The sequence below is a fragment of the Galleria mellonella genome, unplaced genomic scaffold (assembly GCF_026898425.1).
Source record: "Galleria mellonella isolate WM207_F2 unplaced genomic scaffold, CSIRO_AGI_GalMel_v1 utg103, whole genome shotgun sequence".
Lineage (NCBI taxonomy): Eukaryota > Metazoa > Arthropoda > Insecta > Lepidoptera > Pyralidae > Galleria > Galleria mellonella.
Window position 1 is genome coordinate 4,095,531 of NW_026441966.1, and position 21,894 is coordinate 4,117,424.

General features: G+C 32.7%; 1 protein-coding gene across 11 annotated transcripts in view; it reads left to right on the forward strand.

Moving 5' to 3' along the window:
* LOC113517425 (rho GTPase-activating protein 23) overlaps positions 1-21,894 on the forward strand; it is a 477,294-nt gene that overhangs the window by 245,008 nt on the left and 210,392 nt on the right. For 2 of the 11 annotated variants that reach the window (XM_052902484.1, XM_052902541.1), the window contains exon 1: positions 7,177-7,498. The exons of the other annotated variants lie outside the window; for them this stretch is intronic. In XM_052902484.1, the coding sequence (XP_052758444.1) occupies positions 7,472-7,498 (27 nt within the window). In that variant the 5' untranslated portion in view covers positions 7,177-7,471. Of the gene's footprint in view, positions 1-7,176; positions 7,499-21,894 lie in introns of those variants that run through there. 11 annotated transcript variants of the gene reach the window in all.

Below are 21,894 nucleotides of genomic sequence, written 5' to 3' on the forward strand. Positions count from 1 at the left end.
TGAAACTGGCAATTTCCGCTCTATAGTTGTAAGTTTTGTCGGCTATACATACACACTACACAATTTTTTTTTAATGGATGATAATTATAACCCTGCCTGCGCTAACGGTATACTCTGGGGAGAAAGGGATTATTAGTAATGGAGTCTAACATCCCCAATGCTAGCAATATACCTTAAGAGATCGAGTTCCACGCGGTTCTCTCTGGAAACCATCGTAGTAAATTATTGATGAATTCGTCACTATGGAGCAATGGACCTGCTTTCATCCTTACCTATCATCTCTCACTAGTGCCCTGCCAGCGTATACCGATAGCGCAGGTGGGGTTGCCATTTCATCTTCACCCATTAAAAAAACGGTATACTCTCGTGGGGTACCAGTAAGGAATGATAGGTGATAATGAAAAAGCAGGTCTGTTAGTAAATACATAATAATAATAATAAGACAATAGTAATTACTTACACAGACACAACCAGGTAGCTAAAATACATCAGAAGTTAGCTCTCAAGCTTCGTGAATAAGAAGTTGCTGTACTGTAAATACGAATCTAAACCAGTCCTCGAAACTGACAGCGTCAAATTCTACTGAGACCGATCTATCACGAACAGGACAAGCACTGTAAACAAACCGGATATCGTGGTGATGGATCGGGCGCTCCTACGATATTACTGTTCTTGGTGGGTTTCATCATACTGCGTGAGGAGGACCTCGTGAAAGCCGAAACTGAGAAAAAGATAAAGTCAGTAAACGTTCTTATCCCAGTCTAGAACAACATATCAGACGGTTGGGATTTCGAGGCAGATCTCTTCGGAGAAAGATGCAGAAAGCCGGTGCCCTTGGGCGCTGTCCGCGTAGTACGCTGTTTTATCTCCCTAAAAGCTGAGACCCCAGCCGACTATGCTTCTTTCTAGGGGTTAAGAGAGGAGCTCTTAACAAGAGATGTACATTTTGTTGTCTAAAAATAACTCTGGACAAATTATGTAGCACAGTCTAGTTCCAAACTTGTACTATGGGTAATTAATAGACATTCATATTAATACAAATATTTGTATAAGACTTGTATCGAACCTGCGACCATCGGAAGAAGATACCTTCATAATATGTATAATCGGTAACATATTATATCTCATCATATATTGTTTATATCAAATTTGGACGTACCCATAGAAGATTAGAATTGTGAAATGCTATATAATAAATTCAAGCAATATATTCCTATCTATTGGGACAATGAATTCAAATTGTGTTTTGGAAATGTTTGAAGTTTATCAATACTTCCTAATGAACCGCTAAAATGTACGAGTACTACGAACATTCTCCTGAGACAACTCGCATCCAACCCAAAGAAATTTTGTATACAATTTGTATTTCTGGGAATGTTTCCTCAAATTGCAATATTTTTATTATCATTTGGTGTGAAATTTTATAAAGAAATTCCACTTAACTTCAAAAAAGAAGGAGGTGCTCAATTCGTTTGTATTTTTTTATACTTGTTCTTCAGAACTTCCTTATATATAAACCGAATGGGATTTTTTTTATTTATCTGAAAGGATATACATTCAAATTGGCCCCATTTCATCAAAATCGGTTCATTAATTCGGTTTTAAATCGTTACTGGTTCTGAAATCGGAGCGCCTTGATATAAAATAAAGTTTTTGCAAAATGTAGGTATATTCTATGGTTGCATATAAGTCTCCCCTTCGGGAGATTTTGCCAGTAATTTCCACGCTTGGCAGGCAGATTAGCAACTGCAGTTAGGCTTTAAAGATGTTTTAAGAGAGGCTCTGCAGTCCATCCCTCACCTTCCCTTAGGCGCTTCTTACGACTTCCCTGGGAAAGGAAGAGGTGGCCTATTTTATGCCATGACCACACGTAACAGATGATTGCATAACGGTTATTTTTTAAATATATTATTCCGTCAACGTTTAAGATGTTTAACGGTTCAACGGTATTATCTAAAATTACGTTGCTGTAAATTTATCTATGACAAAATCATATGTTCGTGTGGCAACGCCGGCAACTATCAAACATCTCTGTCGGTCACTTGCTCATATTCGTGGCGTGCATCATTTAAGGCCGTGTTCTATTTCACACGTAATTCTACCGAGCACTTTACAGCCCAAATTATTAACTGCAAGAATATGAACTTTATTTACCAGACGTTATGGTTCTTTTTTTATTAAATTGTAATTTACATTCATTGTATGAAATAACCACTCTAATCTTATTAAAGTCAACTACACACATTTTATCTTTACTCCATCTAGTTACTGCAAAAGACGTACGTGATGGATATTTTGAATCCGATTATTGTTGAGGCTTTCACCGACTTTGAATTGTTCTTTGAATGTAAAATTACTTGTCAATAAAATATTTTTATTTTTAACCTTAGGGATGATACATATACATATTTAAAATCGATTGCTTGGGTACCTCTGTCCCATTCGTGTTTCAACCGTGAAGCAGTTGTGTTTGCATGGCTGTGTTTCGGTTTGAAGAGTGGGATATGGCGTGAAATTACTGGGTACAGAGGAATAACACCTGAGTCCTCAGGAATAGCAACGTATGGGGGGTATCATGGGCAAAACAGTATACTCTGTTATATCCATGGTACTGCTCATGTCTATAGGCGACGGTTACCACCTTCCATCAGGTGGGCCGTTAGCTTGTTTGCCATTCTAAGTTGTATAAAAAAAAACATATTTTTCTTAATCATACTACTATTTGTTTCTAATTCTGTTAGTCCTAGACTTATTTAAAACCAAAATTAAATGTATACTTGCTTTATCTAAACTCTACGGTCTTATTTGCTAACTTGATTAATAGGTAATCGTAGTTATTATGTCAGTAAATACATGGATAACATCAGTATATAACTTAGTAAATTATGCTAAGAAACTCATATATGATTTCTGTTAATAATTGTGCATGAATTTTAAAGAATGGCGAATACGTAAATTAACGATCAAGAATCTAATACAAAACTGGTGATAAAATCAGTATAGAAACCATAATGAGATGAAATAGTTCGCAACCGTTGAATGCTGTGCGTACTTTGAATGAAAGTACGGAGTGGTACTCTAAATATTTTGTTTTGATTAAACAAGTACGTCGATAATAAAGATACATGGAAGTTATTTCCTCTAATGAGATAATATGTATTCTGTTTTGATAGTACAAGTACTTCGTTAAATAGATGTTATTTTCTGTAATGAGATAAAAGATAATAACTCTTTTATTATTCTATTTCATTATTCATTAGGGAATAGAAATAGTCTTGTCTGGCACAAAGCTGTTTTAATGCATATATTTTATTTTTAAAGTATTGCGCATTAATCTTGCAACGCACGAGGTATACCATATCTAGTAATTACAGTTTATCTAGCTTATCTACTTATTAAAGATATAAAGCGCATTAATAAGACAAGAGTTGTATTTTTTTTTACTAAATTTGTCTCCGCTTCGTCCATGTGACCCGAGTAAATAGTAGCATATGACTCCTCTATTCTAAATAGTATATCTTTATTAAATTTTATGATAATATATTAAGTTATTAGAAACGCTCAGAGATAGGAAAATTTAATATCATTTTTATAATAATTAACAATGTTCTATGTGTGAAGTATCATTTGGACTGTTCTTTGATGATCCGATATCTCTAAATAATCACAATTCAAATTAGATTCTCCACATCTGTTTCTGAAATTACCGCGCTACCGTCTATTTCAATCAGAGCGCTTAGTAATCCTTTCTCCAGTAGTAAATCCATTGACGACTGACGACTAGTTACGGAAGAACATCCAATTAACCGTTTAAAGAGTGAAATTATATGCTTTTCATAGTATATACCGCCTTAATTTACTTACAATATTAGGTGGTGTATTTATTTTTGAAATTCAATCATTCCCAAAAAATCTGAAGTCTTTTCACATGCTTTTGACTTGCAATACATGTTCATTTGTTCAGATCAAATCTTGCAAGCCAAATTAGAACCCGATTGAGCTAAAATTTTGCTTACGCTTATAATTCTGAGATAATATAATATGCAATTCTTAATCCTATTAATAAATGCAAATGTTTGTAAAGATTGATGGAAGAATGGATGGAAGTTAGTTATTCTTTCACGCAAAAACTGTTAAAAAGATTTGTATGAAACTGGATAGACGGGTAGGTTATATTGAAATTTAGCACATAGGATTCACGCGAGCAAATCCACGGGATACAACTAGTACTTCAATATTCTCAAGATAGCCGCAGCCACAAAACGGTGTCATTATAAAAACTGGTTGTCAAAAATGTTTTTAATCACACTTATTCATCGATTCTCCAAGAATACTTGATAATCTAATTTTAATGTTACTACGAATTATTTTTAATTTGTACTACAATTACGACATTTTGTTCATTACGTTCATACGACATTAATATCAAAGGTGTCTACATTTCTGGTCTTCATAATTAGATCATCATAGAATGCCCGGTTAATGTCAATTCGTGACATTTTTACTACCTACTTTTTTGAGAGTTCTTGCCTCTATATTGATTTACTATTGTTTTTTCATTTAAGAATTTCCTCTTGTCGGTGCAACTAATTCATGCATTTTCTTCCAGCCATCTCTATTCCAGACCATATCTTTAACTTTCCTATACGCATGACGCCTAATTGGCCGTGTAGTCCCAGGTTAGAATAGGCCACCCCTTCCTTTCCCGTGGGTGTCGTAAGAGCCGACTAAGGAAAGGCGAAGGATGGGCAGCAGCGTCCCTCATAAAACATCTCTAAAGCCTGACTGCGGTTGCCAATCCACCTGCCTAGCGTGGAAAATACTGGCAAAACCCCCCAAGGGGGAGGCTTATGTTCAGCAGTGCACAGTTGAAGACTGATATGATGATGATGATGATGGCATCTAATGTTAATAACTATTATGAACTTCAAATATTGTTAAATAGTGATATACATATATTGTAAGAGGATTTATAAAGAAATATGTTTAATTTCTACTGATACTGTAGTAAATTTATTTGAAAATATTGATCTCATTCGATTGAGTAATGCTAATACTTTAAAAATGTTAATTTATATGCAACGTTACATACTATTTATAAAAGAAAAAAACATGTCTGTTATCAGATTTAGTGTTGATCATTACTAAATCGTCAACTATATTTACACATCCATTCGGTAGCCGCATTACATGGACTTTATGAATGTATTGTTAAGCATTCATTAAGTGCATGTCAAAATATTTAAACTAAACAGATTCTATTTGTTGAAGCATAGTGTTGCACTGTTAACCCGACGATTATTCAAATCAGTGACTGTTTGTACCGTTATTCGTCGGTAGTTAGGTACTCGGCTATTAGTCCGTTCCAGGATGTGACATACTTTCATCAAATAAACGGTGCTTTCTATCTGGTATTGTGGAACAAGATATTTTACCTTCAAAATAATAAAAAAAAAAATGCATTAAATTAGCGTCAGCTAGCATCACTATATCAGACGGATAGTAAAATACAACACTGGTTGAAACACTACGGTCTCATAGTGAACTAGCAACGTCCCTATTACACTGATTAACTCTACAATTACCATGTTACAAATTATTTTTATTGATTCGTTGAAAAAATATGTTCCCACGATTCTATCCGAAGGAATTTGAAGCCACATCATTCTGCTATCTATGCGCTTTGATTCGAAGCCATATCTTTCTACTGTCTATGCTCCCAATACACTACTCAAGGAATATAAGTCAGTAAATTTTGAACCACTTTTTTTTCATATAATACGCCTGATACTATATAAAATATACCTTTTTTAATCTTTAAATGAAATATTTTCATTTACTAAATTGTTCGGAGCTTGAAAATTTAGTACAACTACGAATCCTACCTATAATTCCAAGTATTCGTAATTTAGATGTCAAATCCAACATATTACATTTTCCATTACACAAAGAATTTAATTTCAGCTAAATAACATACCTGTAACAATTCGATAAACAATTATTTACATAATGTTTTTAATTTTTATAAATTGAAATACGATAAAATTAGATAGAACATAAAATATTTTAACTACTGCATATCTACGATATAGAGAATATACAGCATGTCAGCATATGTAAATATGTCGATATAAAACTAAAAGCAACCTAGATGTTTTTACTTATGATAATGTATTTATAACATTTTAAAATGTTTTAGTTTTGTTTATTGTTTCATGTAAATCGTTATTGTATCCCGAAGTTTTAGACTCTACATTCCTTGATTGTATTAACAAGGTATTCTGTGCAAGCTTTAGTAAAGGTATTTTTTCTTTAATGCCATATAGTTTTTAATTACACTTTTTTATCTAATTATAAATTTGTATGACTTATCTAAAACCTTATTACAATAACTAGTGGTCCGACCCGGCTTCGTTCGAGTAGATAGTAGGATCACATTTTTTTTAATAAAACACATCTCGTGTTACTCTATGATAATGTAGACGTCTATAATTTTCAAAATCTGTTAATTGTTAAGTTTATCTATTACAAACACAAAATTAAATCTTTCGTTTTTGTAATACTAGTTTCGAATAACAAGGCATTAAAATTAATTGAATTACGAGTAAACAAATGAGTGTTATACTAGTGCATACAAGTTTAAATTCAATAATTATACATACACTTATCTTAATTACTTATTTATAGTATTAGCTGACTGCTCAAATAAGTTATTACACCCATTTTATATATAATTTGATGCGATCTCATGAGGTAATAAATTTTTATGTCGTCTAAAAGATTAGTATAAGTCGTGTGGTCTGAAATATTAGTATATTTATTGAGTCAATTATTTTCAGCCATTATTAACTAAACTGTAATAAATATGAAAACAGAATCAGAGTAATAATAGCTAATAAATTCCAACATCAAATTCCAATGTGCTCTCAAGAATAGCTGAGCAAGGTTATTATTTACGCGTTCATTTTAATTCAGGGAGCCGTAAAAGGCGTGAATAATTGCCGATGCGACAGAAAAAGCGGCCGGGCTTTGCGGCTTAAGTCGACTCGATGGGAGAACATCTTCCTTTTTTGCCTTAGTGAAAAAATCATAAAAATGCAGCTATGTACGTTCACGGGGTTGTTACTGCGGGGTTGAAAGCTGGCTGGAGCGGTTGGAGCCGCCCGAGATCGCGGCCCGTCAGTCTGCCGGAGCCCCGTGCGTGCGCCGGTCGCGATAGTGGGGCGTCAGTCGTGCGTTTCGACGCCTTGTTTGTTATTCGTGGTTTTTCGTCCAACGCGCACGTGTCGTCGGACATGCTGTTTACGCTCGTACACCTGTGAAAGACCAGTATTGGTTGTGATGAACTCTACTTCTTGACAGTGTTGTAGACGTGCTTAGTGCTACTGTGCTTGTGCATTTTTTTGAGTTTCAGTAACTCTTGTGCTTAGATGCTTGTTTCGGCGACAGCCAAGTCCACATTTACAATTGGATGCACGCCAACATTTCTGGTGCTAAGGTGAGCGGAATCCTCAAATAATTTGATAGTGGCAAATACCTTTTCATCGCTGCTACCTATAAAATCATCGATTCATTTGACTGCGTCAATGCGGACTTATCTAAAAATGTTGCGATTATTGTGTCGACGTTAGGTATTAGGTCCTTATTTACTTCTCTGATAAAGCTGTTGATTTTATTAGATATGTACATTCCATTTGTATAAATTATTATTCCCAATAATGCAAAATTAGTTAGTAAGTATTACAAATTTTCATCTTCAACATATCAGCCGTTAACTATTCTCTGCTGAACATAGGCCTACTTCATTCCCCACAAGGGGAATTCTGCCAGTAGTTGCCACCCTTAGCAGGCGGCTTGGTAACCGTAGTTGGACATTTAGTGAAGTTTCTTGTACCATTAAATTCCTTTAGTCGCCTCTTACGACACCCACGGGAAAGAAAGGGGTTGCCTATTCCATTCCGGGACCACATGGCGATTCTACTAATGTGTAATGAGCTAAAAACCGTAATAATCTCTTATTATCTGGATTTGTCTCATCGCCACCAGACGTACCAATTACTTATTGCCGCTTGTGAGAATTTTTATTGCAAGTATAATTGTTTCTCAAATGTTTCCAAGGTTCACATTCGATAACAGTATTGATACAATACGCACGCAATCATACAACGGTTTACTAATAAGCGACAACAAACACTTCTGTTATGGCTATTATCCGTAATTGTATTGTTTTTAGACATAATGAATGGTAGTAAAATGGACAAATACATTACATTTATACAGTTGTAAATATGACACGAATGTTCACTGCCGTGAAAGGAGGTCTGAAGAAACTTCTCACGAGATTGTATTAACTCATTATATAGTATTAACAAAATGAACTTTTAAATGTTAGTTTCTTGCATTATTTATAACTGGCTACCTATTTACGTGACCTTTATGATAAAAAATATTTGTCTTCATATGAATAAAAATATCCTAAAATTGACATGTGACCAGCCATTAGTATCCTCTAAATAAGTCTCAATATCGATAGCTTTCGCTTTATTCTACAGATATTTTCTTTTTATTTCTTTCCTCATTAATATCGATTTTGTTGAATTTGAGTAAACGTGTTAATAACAAATGTCAGATAAGAGTATAATAATTTATTTGATTAAAAACTAAAGACGTGATGTTACATACTCTTTATCAGTATTGTTGTCTATTAATATTTTGTTACTCATGTACTGTGTACCTAGTTATCTCATAGGCTCATTAAAACAAATTTGAATATATTATGTTTATAATACATACTATGATCTATTGTTTAAAATTCTTTTAATTATTCTAAAATCTACTTTTTAAGATTTCTGTTAACCCTAATAGAAATGAGACTGTACTTTGCTTTACGCACATGTTAACTTGTTTTCGAAAATTATCACTTTTTTTAATTTATTCATTGCCTGTATCGTGATGACCACTATCTTCTAGTGCCCTATTAGAAATAAATATTTAATTTATTTATACTTTTATTTGTGTCGTGATGCCTTTTAAAATTGTTCAGTTTTAGCTTAAATCAATTTTTTTATTACAAAGAGTAACTAGATATTTTTTATAACATCTAACGCTTTAACTATTACATATTATTATTACTGTACACACGAACGTCGAAAAAAAAAACTCCGTGACGAAACGAAAACATAACAATAAATCATATATACTTTGTCAAGGTTAATGTGTAACGTGCTATTATCTCTGTACATGTTATCACTTCACAAGGGCGTAATTATGGTAAACCGACTTATCTGTCATCCTGCAATTGACAGGAATCTATTGTTCCATTATTATAAACAATATCAATATGTTCCACTTGCTTCATTTACATCTTGAATATCTAATCAAGTCGCTCAATAGACATATACTTACTTCCAATATTTACAACGTGATCTATATATTAACCTTTGGAATATTCGTCGTTCCATTCAAAGGTTGTCTGGGATTGATCAGAATGCTACAATATAATTTTTGTGGTATATTTAAAAATATAGTTGGTTTGAATCGAAGCATTTGGCGTTCCATTGTTTCTCTCTACCCTAATGGGAGACAGGCGTGATATGTATATATGTATGTATTTAAAAACAATAGTAAAGAAATTACTTTCCTTTAAAGAAATTAAATTAGATTTTTTAAAAGGCCGGCAGCACACCTGCAATGCCGCTGGTGTTGTGGGTGATCATGCGCGGCGGTAGTCACTTACCATCAGGTGAGCTGCGTGCTAGTTTGCCCCCTGTGTTATAAAAAAAAAAAGAAGAAAAAACTTCTTTATATAAGTTTATGCTCAGAATTTTTATAATATAAATTTTACGCGAAAAATAATATTTTACTAGCTTGCTAAAAAAAATTGCGCATAATTCGTATCTGCCTTATAAATGTCATAACTCAGCATTACCATAGCATAAGTAAATAGTAGTTACTAAAGTAATACAGCTCAAAAATGTATCCGAAAACAAACAGTAATTAACTAATTAATATAACCCATACATCAGTTAATTGATTTGTCTTATGTTTATTTTTCTATGTCAATAAAGTATCGAAATCAAATAAATTCTTCTAAATACAAATAATCTCGTAATTTTTTCAACGTTATTCTTTCGTAACTGATTTTTTTTTTTTTTTTTTTACTAAAACATATCAACTATTCAAATTCTCATACGGCCAATCTTCGAAATTGAAAGCAATTATTTCTTTTCGTTTTTCATAAAAAAATCGTTGTTAAAAAGAGATCAAAAACAATGTATTTCTCTGAACATGTGTGTTTTTAGTACTTGTAACTGTATACTTATCTATAACAAATTTAAATATTCATTATTGATTGTTATACGAACAATGATCTCGTTGTTGCTAGCTGAAATCTTTGCCAATTTTTACGAGGTATCGAACCCGCGCCGCGATTAGTCATAGACAGTTCGCGAAGGACAAACGTCTCATTTCTCTCGCTGTTAATATTACCAAAGTATAAAAAACAACCTGTGACCCAATGCATTTGGCACATCCTGAATAGTTACATGATAATTCGAAACGCATTTCTCTAGTCTAAAAATGTTTATTAGATGACACATGGGAATAAAGTTCTATAGACTACAAAATGGGTAGGAATATATATACTTTAACATTAGATATTCTTTTAACTCTTCTTATGTAAATTCTGTACTAGCTCATACGCACGATTTTATGTTATATGTTTAATATGACATACAAACTGACCAGTAAAATCCTGATCATATAAAAAGAAAATATTTGTAACGTGAAGCGAATATATGTAAGGATATATGTAAAATAAATATTTCATGGATAAAGAAAAATAATCAAATTTAAGTTCCTAAAACAAGTATATTTTATTCTGAAAGTTAAAACAACTGTTGTTTCGCCAGAAACTATTTAAAAAAATATATAGCCAGTATCACTCGGGACGATGTATAAATTGCTTACATCTATGTAAATCTGTTCAGGCATTTAAAAATTATGATACAATAAATAAACTCACATGCGCACATCAACTCTGAAAATATTACACTCATTTTGTAACAGTAATGTAATTAAACTATTCGCGATAACTATGATTTGATAGTAAAACATACATAGAAAATCTAAAAGTTAAAGACACTATTGTCCATCGAGTGATATCTTTGACCTGATAAGGAGGAATCGACAGACAGCGCGCCGCATACGTGACCACCACAAGAAGCCTTACGTTCCAAGTCACGTTTGACATACTCCACAAGTTGGCCCCTAAATAGATAACAAGTCGCAGTTATTAAAGCACATTTGGTTACAAACAGTGAAACAAAAATATGTTAATCGTTTACTGAATTTATGTAAATAAAAATCAATATAATCGTAGTAATATATTTATTTAAGATTAATGCACGATTACAATATATATAAAAATATAGCAGACTTAATAACGCACATGTTTTCTACCAATCAACCGTCGAAGAAAAAGAGAAATAAGCAGTTGGTGCATAAGTATAAGTTAAAGAATTGAGTAATAATAATGCTGTTATAAAATGATGCACAAAACGTTACATTTTTAACTGGTTTCTTAATAGTTCCAGTAAATTTATAACGTCGTGGTCTGGTTATAATTTTTTTGTTGTAATAAATGGAAGATACGTGCTTGCTACTGAAGACCTGTCCAATAGCATATATCATAGGAATCGTGCTCTAACTAGAATTTAAACCAGACACAGACTGAATGAAATGTATTATTTGCAAAAAGATCACGTTTTTCCGTGCTTTGATTGTAAAATTTGTATTTAAGTAAAACGGTGACAAGACGGTTGTTCCAGTTAGCTTGTGACCTTCTATTTTATTAACTTAGTTTTTTGGTACGATTAAAGAATAAATTGCTTTTGTACGGGATTTCTCTTGATTTGTTTTATTTTTAAATTAAATTTAAGGTCCAAATTTTACATTTATTATACCAACCAAATTATAGAATTCTAAATATAAAAGAAAATTACAGAGATAAGTATTTTCTTACTTCTATTAATAATAGACCACAAAATTTTCAACTAGTGATTCCGTAACGGAACTCCTTTTGAAAGATGTTTTCACTCAGATTTATTATAAAAGCAGCACGCATTTCCTCAACGAGTACAGACACTCAAGTGCTGGGCTGACTCAGGATCACTTCAGAAAATTTGACCTCACTGAAATAACCCGTGCATACGTGGCCGTCTATCCCTAGTTTTAGCGTGCTCGAATCGTCATTCATTCAATTGCTCTTTTGGCCTTTGTCCAGGACATGGCGTATGCCAAGGTTTGATCCACTTTTGCTTTGGGTACGTTTAGTATTCTGAATCAAATCACGCCCTCTTTCGAAATTAATTGATACTATCGACACATGACTTAACATTTTATATTAGGTGAAAGCGTCGGGAATTCACGACTATTCAAGTTCACGGTTAATGTTATCATTAAACTATACTAAAAAGGTGAACAACTAAATATAAAATGTAAAACAGTATAATGTAATACTGTAATGATAATGATAGTTTTAATAGTCAATTATGAATGTAAATACTTCTTCTTTTATAACATAGGATTCAAACGAGTTCTAAGTTTTGAAGAAATCTCCAAAATATGTATAAAATTGCCCTTTTAAAAGTTTTTCACCGAATTCGATTAACGTTAATTAATTAAAAATATTTATGATATTTTCTTGAAAGTATAGTAAAGCAATTTAAAGAGTATTTCCAAACTCTCTTATCACTGTAGTAAATACTTCCAATCCTTACAAACATCCAGTGATTGCTGTATTTCTTTATTTGCGGTTGCAGTTGTGTCGGCAATTACGGGAACTGAATTAGTTTTACGAGTGGCCGCCATTGCTATGACGTGTTTGCTCGCTCAAAATCGACCAACACTCATTGTTATGTGTTTATTATTAGTTCCCATGGACCATTTACGCTATACGTACTATACGTTGATCCGCTGTTTCCGTAACCTTGACAGATGTTTTGTAACTGTAATTATTCATTGCAATCATTTTGTCTTTCAACCAATTGTCCGTTTTGTTTTTTGTTATTACATTTTTTTTTGTTTTTGTTCAACTTAAATTTAAAGTACCTACCATATAGACTGTCTTTAAAACATTTTACAATGCAAGCAAGGATAATTTTGTCAACGGTGTCAATGGGTCATCAGCTGCTAAACAATGTGCCTGCAAAAATAATATAACTTCAATTATTCATGTCGCGAGAAAAGCAAAGCGAGAAACTACAGCGACCGGTCTAGGTGACCTACTCGTGTCTGACTAATGGCAGTAATTAGATATCGATACAGTTTCACTTTCTGATCCTGCATCAGTTTTTGCTAAACCGTGAACAGCCTTGGTTTTAGTTTCGGCAAGCCAAATGGCTGTCTCCACTCGTTCAAATCGCCCTTTACCAATAGTAATTACAATTAATTAATTTCTTTAAAGCAAAAAACCTTTGGACCTCATTTGTTTCAGCTAAAGATTTAATGTTTGCCAAAATATTGGTTATGAGGTCGGCTATCGGTAAACTCTCCGATGACAATGCACACGAGTTAACAAACTCGACACGATGTTTTTTATGAATAAATGCACGTAAAATTTTATTGTTGCATTGACACCAATATGTCACGCGAGCGTAGGGCCAAGGGAGAAAAAACGCAAATATGCAATGGGACTAGAAAATCGGACCAGGGTGGACCATGTATGGTGTACGAAACAAGTTCTTAACGATTGTCGAAGTCGAATAACGGTTGGGATGGCAAAAAAACATTTCAATGTTTCCATCGCTCGTAATTGGCAGATCTCATACGGAATGCAGTCCGACGAAGATGTCTCCGAAAAGGAAAGAAGAGTAACCTTAAACGGCTCACCGGATAGCCACATTAAAATAGAATTTCAATCAACATTACCAATGAGTCTGGAATATTATAAATGTGTTCTTAGTACGGTTAATATAAAACTCGTATATCGATGCGGGAAAATTTCGTAAAGTATTTATTTCTTTTGGAGTTGTTAAATGTTTAGCAAATCATCTTATATTGTTTAGATTACAATCAACAGAGACCCTGAAAAGGCTTTATGAAACTTATATAATTATTTATAATTTAATTTATATATTATATACATATAATCATCATATGAGTCATTACCTGTCCATTGCTGAATGTCTGCCTCCCTCTATTGGGTGATTTTGCCAATACTTGTCATCCTTAGTAGGCGGGTTGGCAACCGCAGTTAGGCTTTGGTGACGTTTAAAGAGGAACACTACTGCCCATTCCTCGACCTGACCATTAAGTTCTTAAGTAGGTCTAGTTGAGACTTTAGTGATGTAATGATAGGATGAAAAGGTAATGATAGAGAAGAAGATATCATTGACTATCTTGTCATTTAAATTTATACTCTCATCTTATAATTTTTTTTTAATAATTCTCATTTTTCATTCAAATTTATTTTAAAACCACGTTGGTATAGGTGGTGAGTGGCTAACGGTAAACAATGGTAATTTACTCATACTTTGAAATAAAGAGCTCCCTTAACCACGGAATGTGTGTTAAATGCTTCTAACCACTTCCAAGAAAGTTATCCAGGTTTATTACATAAAACCTCAAAAACATAAAACAAAGCGTTCCCTGGAACATTTGATGATGGTTTATGCTTCTGATAACACGGAGTTAATGGTTCATACAAACATCGGGCAAATTGTTTCAACTGTATTTTATTGTCCTTTTGTTTTATAGCTATGAAGTTAATGGGCTGTCATTACAGATTCAACGTTCTTTTTATATGTTACTAGTTGACCCGGCAAACCTTATTTTACCCCCTACCGCCATCTACAGGTTCTAACTTATCGGGATCTGTTTTTATCTCGATAAAAATTGTTCTATTTTTCAAGTTGAAGTAAAAAATACACATTCACACATTTTTGTGAGTAATTTTGAAAATTAGCGTGAGCGAACATTTTGATACGTCATTTTTATACATTAAGATAAGCTATAACAAATGGCTTAGCCTTCTATGAATTAGGACATAAGTGTCCTGTGTACTGAGTTATCAAATCATACAAATCCGTTCAGCCGTTTAAGCGTAATTGAGTAATAAACATCTAAACATCTTTAGAATTTATTTATTAGTTATTATATTATTGTATCATCAAATAAAACAATTTAAGTAGGTACTCTAAATAAATTGTGTACACATTAAACAAGTTTGTTTACTCAGTGCAGATGCCAAGTTCATCAACATAACAGCCCGTGCGCCGGCGCATAGCACAACAGATTAGCAACTTGTCATGAGCACACATAATGTTTACCGTAATAATCGTCACCGGTTACGTTCCCAGCGTTTCTACTGAACTATTCAAGTGTAAATTTCATTCGTCAAGTCAGTAACTTTGTTTAGCTTTCTTTTGTGGAATCAACCACATAAAAGGAATTGGCCAATACACAAAGTTGCGAGAAAGTGCAAGTTTTAAACACTTTCGATTACTACAACCTTTAGATTTTGACCAAAGCAATAATTTGTAACGTCTTGTAAACATGACCATTTAATTATAGAAGGAACATATTTGTTATTACTAAATGCTGGCTATACTAATGTCCACAGCAAATGCTGTCTCGACCTGCATATCCAAATGTCTAATGAATTAATAGGAATTACTAATAAGGTAGAATGCCTATTAGATTGTAAAACGCATGCTATCTGAGCATGCATGTAGTGAAATACTTCAAAGTGATAGATTAATTAAATGCACATTGAAGTTTTCCTACGTTGATCAATATCATAGTCTATCCACAAACTGATCTACATGTGATTTTTAATAATATAATTATCTAATTTTTTTTTTTTTTAATCAAAAGACATTTTTAGTAGATATGTTTATTTTCTACTAAAGTAAGTAATTTTACATAATTTACTTTTCAAATAAGCAAATGTAAAATGTTTACTTCTATAAATATTTATAACTTCAAGTAAAATTTTATTTTAGACAATATATTTTACATTAGTCAATACAATATTCCCTGCACCTAGTTTTTTAACAATAAATCAATTACTTCAATTGTTTAATAAATATTTGCAATATAAATATTTAAATCGAGCAGTGTGCAAACGCACCTTACTAGCTGGAAAAGAGAAAATTCCGCGTCTAGCTCTTACACGGCGTGTATAACATTCCCGACAATTACTGCGAATGTAAAAGTTGGAAATGCTGAACGGTATCCAATGTCTGTTGACTGATCAGCAATTGGTAATATATTTGCGTTTATAAATTCAACTTCTTGTAAAAGACTAATACCTCAACATTTTAAAATTGGAAGATAGTCTTCCATCAACTATACCATCACAAACAGGGCATGTTGTGCATATAACGTTAAGTATAACGAAACATTTTACTATTACTCTTCTTACGTAGGGATTTCTAAACTTTTAAGATAACGGAATACTCATCTAATACCTTTTATTGAACCCCATATCAAATGATTACAAATTAATGACACTGTAATTAAAATAAGAACTTGTGTTGAAAATATTTTAAACGTGAAACACTTTATTGACGGACTGAATCCTTTCTAACTACCTACCTGTGGGTACGGTAATGATTTTTTCCCGTCATATATTTTGAACTATTTCAAAATATATTTGTATATAACTGTGATGTTATTAAACAGTGAAAAATAAATAATTTCGCAGAACCCTGGTAACATTTCTGTGGAACTCACTTTAGGAATCGCTGCCTTAACCAGCATAATTAAAGGACATTCCGTAACGGCAGCGGTAGATATAGAGCAGGCATACTTTTACGGTTGATGCATATCGTATAATATAGTATAGCATTCCCTTCTGGTATTAATGATAGGGAACGCCATATGATATAACAAAAAAGTCGGTGATTTTTAGGGGTATACTAATAAATAAAAAATATATTAACTGCATTTAACCATATATACCTAGATAACGTGTTTGACGTTAACATGCAATGTTTCCTTAGTGGGAATAATTAGTATCTTTTAGTAAACTAATGATAAGTGTATCATCGTGATTATTTAAACCTCATTTTATATTAACTCTTCTTAATAGATTATCATGAAGTACTATCCTTAGCCAATTTCATAGATAAATTGGTCTGTAACTGCAATACAGATTGTAATTTCATTCTACCAGAGGGAGACTTTGTACAAAAGTCGATTGCTTGGGTACCTCTGTCGTATTCGTGTTTCAACCGTGAAGCAGTTGTGTTTGCATGGCTGTATTTCGGTTTGAAGGGTGAGATATGGCGTGAATTTACAGGGTACAGAGGAATAACATCTGAGTCCTCAGGAATGGCAATGCATGGGGGTATCATGGGCGAAACAGTATACTCTGTTATGTCCATGGTACTGCTCATGTCTATAGGCGACGGTTACCACTTTCCATCAGGTGGGCCGTCAGCTTGTTTGTCATTCTAAGTTGTATAAAAAAATATATATGAGATATTGTATTTCTCTATACGGAGTTGAGTCCAGAACCTTTTTCCTAACCAATTTAGTTCTTGATCCAATTTTTTATTTCATTCCATTAAAACTATTGGCATTTTTATAAAGCCTAAAATAAATATAAATACTTTTAAACAACAATTGTAGAGCAGTTCGTCCGTGGCTGCTTATATCATTCAATCCACGCTAAATCTGCTTGGATAGTTCGTGGACTACATATGTAAATAACTTGTCATATATAGATAGACAAGAAACGTACATTACGTACATCAATTTATTTATTAATTAAACCGCTCTCTGACGCCATAGCGGGCTATCTTCGTAGCTCGTCCAGTAATATAACCATTATTCAGTAATTGAAATTATCTGATGTAATAAAACCACAGAAACTAGTATGTTAACATTCTGCGGGCATCAAACAAATGAATACCAAAATGTGTTTACGTTTTGTGCATCTTGTATAAACGTACTAGATTTTTTAATGCAAGATTTGTTTACCGGTAGAGTTTTTTTAGGACTCAACCAGGTCACAATCACAGTCATGCTATATCCGCTTTGAAACGCCAAAAAAATTCGTAATTAAGTTATTCAGCATTCACAAATTCATCTGCGCATTTCTGCGTATAATCTTATTATAATAATAAGCAACAGTCAAGAGTAAACTGCATATAATATTTACTTGGAACATTATGTTTTTGTTTCTCAGTGATATTAAAATCAGTTGAGACTTTTCTAAACCAATGTCCAATAAAGGCACCCATTATACTCGTAAGTCTTGTGTGTTATCTGCCTTCCCTATGAATTCATTCCATCCTTCAACCTTGTTATTTAAGAACTTTTTAGAAAGCTAAAAAAGATTTAAAAAATGTGGCAGGTTTTAATTTTCTTCATTTCTCTAGTTTATGGTTATGTAATTGTTACAATTTTCTAAAAAATCGATGCTTTATTGACATTCCAACTAGTGTAAGTATATGATCCATGTGCAATGAGTACAATTATTTTGCTAATACCAATCTATGATCAGCATATTCAATAAGATAGGTATTATGTTATGAAACGCAGTATTTACAACATGCAATAAAAGTTACATTGCAAGCGACATGTTTCATCTTCCGTATATTATTTGCATTTGAATCAGCTATAATCCGACAGACGAGTGCAAACTGTAACATTTCCGCATAGATAATGATATACATTCTCATATTTCTATATTGCATTGTTTAAATAATAACTTTTTTATTTGTATGTTTTATGTTTATTATTTAATAAATTTTGAAATTATAACTGTACAGTGGAGTTGTTAGAACGATTATCTTACAATCGTTGGGAATTGGTGATAAAATTGTTTTCAGGTGGGGAGGGAGGGCTGCCTCTTTTAAAAAGGTACGTTTTTTTCAGACAGACAATTCTGAATTATGAAAGCCCTGAGTAATACAAGCATATATATTGTACGGGGCAATTGACGTAATGTAATATATCCCGTGGTGTCTTTTATTAATAAAATCAAGCCTAAAAGTGTTTATAGTCTCGTGAATATTGGATATGTAATATTTTCAATCATTATGAATGTAATTTCAATACAAATTACAATAATTACATGATTATGTTTTTCTTGGATAAACTATAAAATGATCCATATATAGGCTGTTTGTTATTATAATAACAACAAGGATATATACCATTCTTTTATTATTTGCGTCACTCGTGTCCTTTTATCTAAACCTACCAATACCAATATATACTTTATTTACATGAATGTAAAATATGTTTAACCGACTTCAAAAACAAGGAGGTTCTCAATTTCTTGTAGTTGTAATTGTTTATGTCTTAACAGACAACCGTTTTAGAGAATTCTTTTTTATCTGAAAGGTCTTATAGATTTGTCTCTTTATTTTATTATTTTATTTAGTATTTTATTTAAATCGAAATAAGTAGTTTTCTCACAATTGAAGGCATTTTTTTAGTGAATCAAAATCTTAATAATAACAATATTACGAGACATTTTGAAGGATGACGATAATGGCTAATAGAATTTTCAAAGTGTATTTGTATAATATGCATTTCAATTGAATGACGTATTGCTACAAAATAATCACGGCACTCATCTAATGTGCGAGTACCTGAGTTTAGAGACAGTTTCGTCGAGTTGTCGAGATTGTTCTTGTATATCTTATTGCAAGTTAAAGCAAAGCGATTGACACGTAATAAAAATGAAGTTCCTTTTCTTAATGGACTCGGGTTCAATACCGCCATAATACAAATATTAATGAGTTTGTATTTTATTTGCAAGTCTAACAATAATTTAAATTTATTTAAGAATGTTTTTTACTATATCCATTGATGGTCTAGAGTAATCTTTTCTCGTTCAAACTTTCAACTAACTCCTCGTGTAAATCCGCCAACAAGGTTTGCTTAGTTTGGGAGTAGATGGTATTCGTAAGCTCTCGAACTATTGTATGTCAAATTGTTCGGCCAACAGCACACCAGCAATCCGTTTGATGTTGCGGATGCTCGTGGAAGATGATAGTTACTTACCATCAGACGAGTCGCATAATCGTTTGCCCTCTGTGTTATAAAAAAAAAATCATATGCCGCCGATATGTACATCTACAACCTCATTCATATATCTCTCAGTAATTTACTCTTCACAACGGAGAACCAGCACTAATTGACGCGACAGCCGCGTAGTCGGACCGACCGCTCGGTCGCGCGTGACCGCTGCCGGTCGCTTTCGCACGAACATCCATATAAACAGAATGTGGTTTTACATTCATTACACGGTGTTAAAGTAATTCCAGACATGCGATAGCCTCTTATTAAATGTTATTTGTCTGTGTCTTATACCTACCTATTATTATTATGTATCTACATATCGTATCGTATATTATATACACATATGTATATATAGTCTGTTTTAATAGAACATAATTGAAATGTAAACAAACGGATAATAAGATCCGATTCAATAGTAGGTAATATCAATTAATTGAATTTAATGTTTCGATTACTTAATAATTAATAACATATCTTTGTTTATATTTATATATATGTTGTATTGTATATATTCAAGTACATATATAATTATTTGTAATTTATGTAAACATTATTATTGTTTAGATTTCTGTCTTGCACTACTACTGCCCACTCACTACTTCCTATGCCACTGTATTAGGCTGACTGAAAGAGATCTCTTTTAGAGATAAGTTCACTTTTGCTTACATTGTTTCTAATTGTTATTATTGCTGTATATTTTAGTAAATTATATAATATTTATAATTGCATTTAAAAATGTTTCTGTGATAATTTCAACAAGTCTCGATTACCTCTTTATTAAATTCTTTTGAAGCAAACTATATGGTGTTCCACTTTCAAATGCTCTGAACTGACACACAAAGGACAAGATTTACAATTCTACTTTATTTTTATGTTTTGTGATGTTTCCATTGTACTAAAATTAATCCTGTTTGGTCCCGGCATAGAATAGGCCATCCCTTCCTTTCCCATGAGTGTAGTATAAGGCGACTAAGGGAGGGACGAGAGATGGGCAACAGCATCCCTCTTAAAACATCTCTTAAAGCCTAATTGCTGTTGCCAACCCAATTGTTAATCTGCCTACTAAGCGTGGCAACTACTGGCAAAACCCCTCTAGAGAGAAACTTAAGTTCAGCAGCGATCAGTTAAAAGCTGATATGATGAAACCGAATTCAGAATTGATGGAGTCGGTCTATACTTTCTAGTAATATAGTTTATAAATTTGTTTCAAACAAAGTTATAAACTATATTTAGTACACAATATTGAAACTACATAAAAACACTTGTACTTTTTTTTATTTTTTTTTTTATCTTGATTTTGTCAGTTATTTAAGATACTTTGATATAACGACCTCTATGTATTTTAATCTCTATAACAGCTGCTGCAGGTCACGGTCACAGCGGAGGTGGTCAATAGTCACACCGTTATCGCCGACTGCTCTCCATTTAACGATAAATGGTCTAGTTCCGTCCTAACCAGTCTCTCGAATTTGCAAGAAAATCGCATCGATCGAGCAGCTAATTCGATGCGCTCTAGATGCCACAATTGCATTTTAGTTAATTTACAATTTTGATAAAATATTTGAATTTAGAACATGGAATCGTGTTAATTTCAGAAGTGAACTTACGAAAAGTAGAACTTTGAGAAAAAAAAAAAACAGTATCTTCAATAACGCATCGATCGAGCAGCTAATTCGATGCGCTCTAGATGCCACAATTGCATTTTAGTTAATTTACAATTTTGATAAAATATTTGAATTTAGAACATGGAATCGTGTTAATTTCAGAAGTGAACTTACGAAAAGTAGAACTTTGAGAAAAAAAAAAACAGTATCTTCAATAATGACAATATCGAAACTAAAGCATATTGTT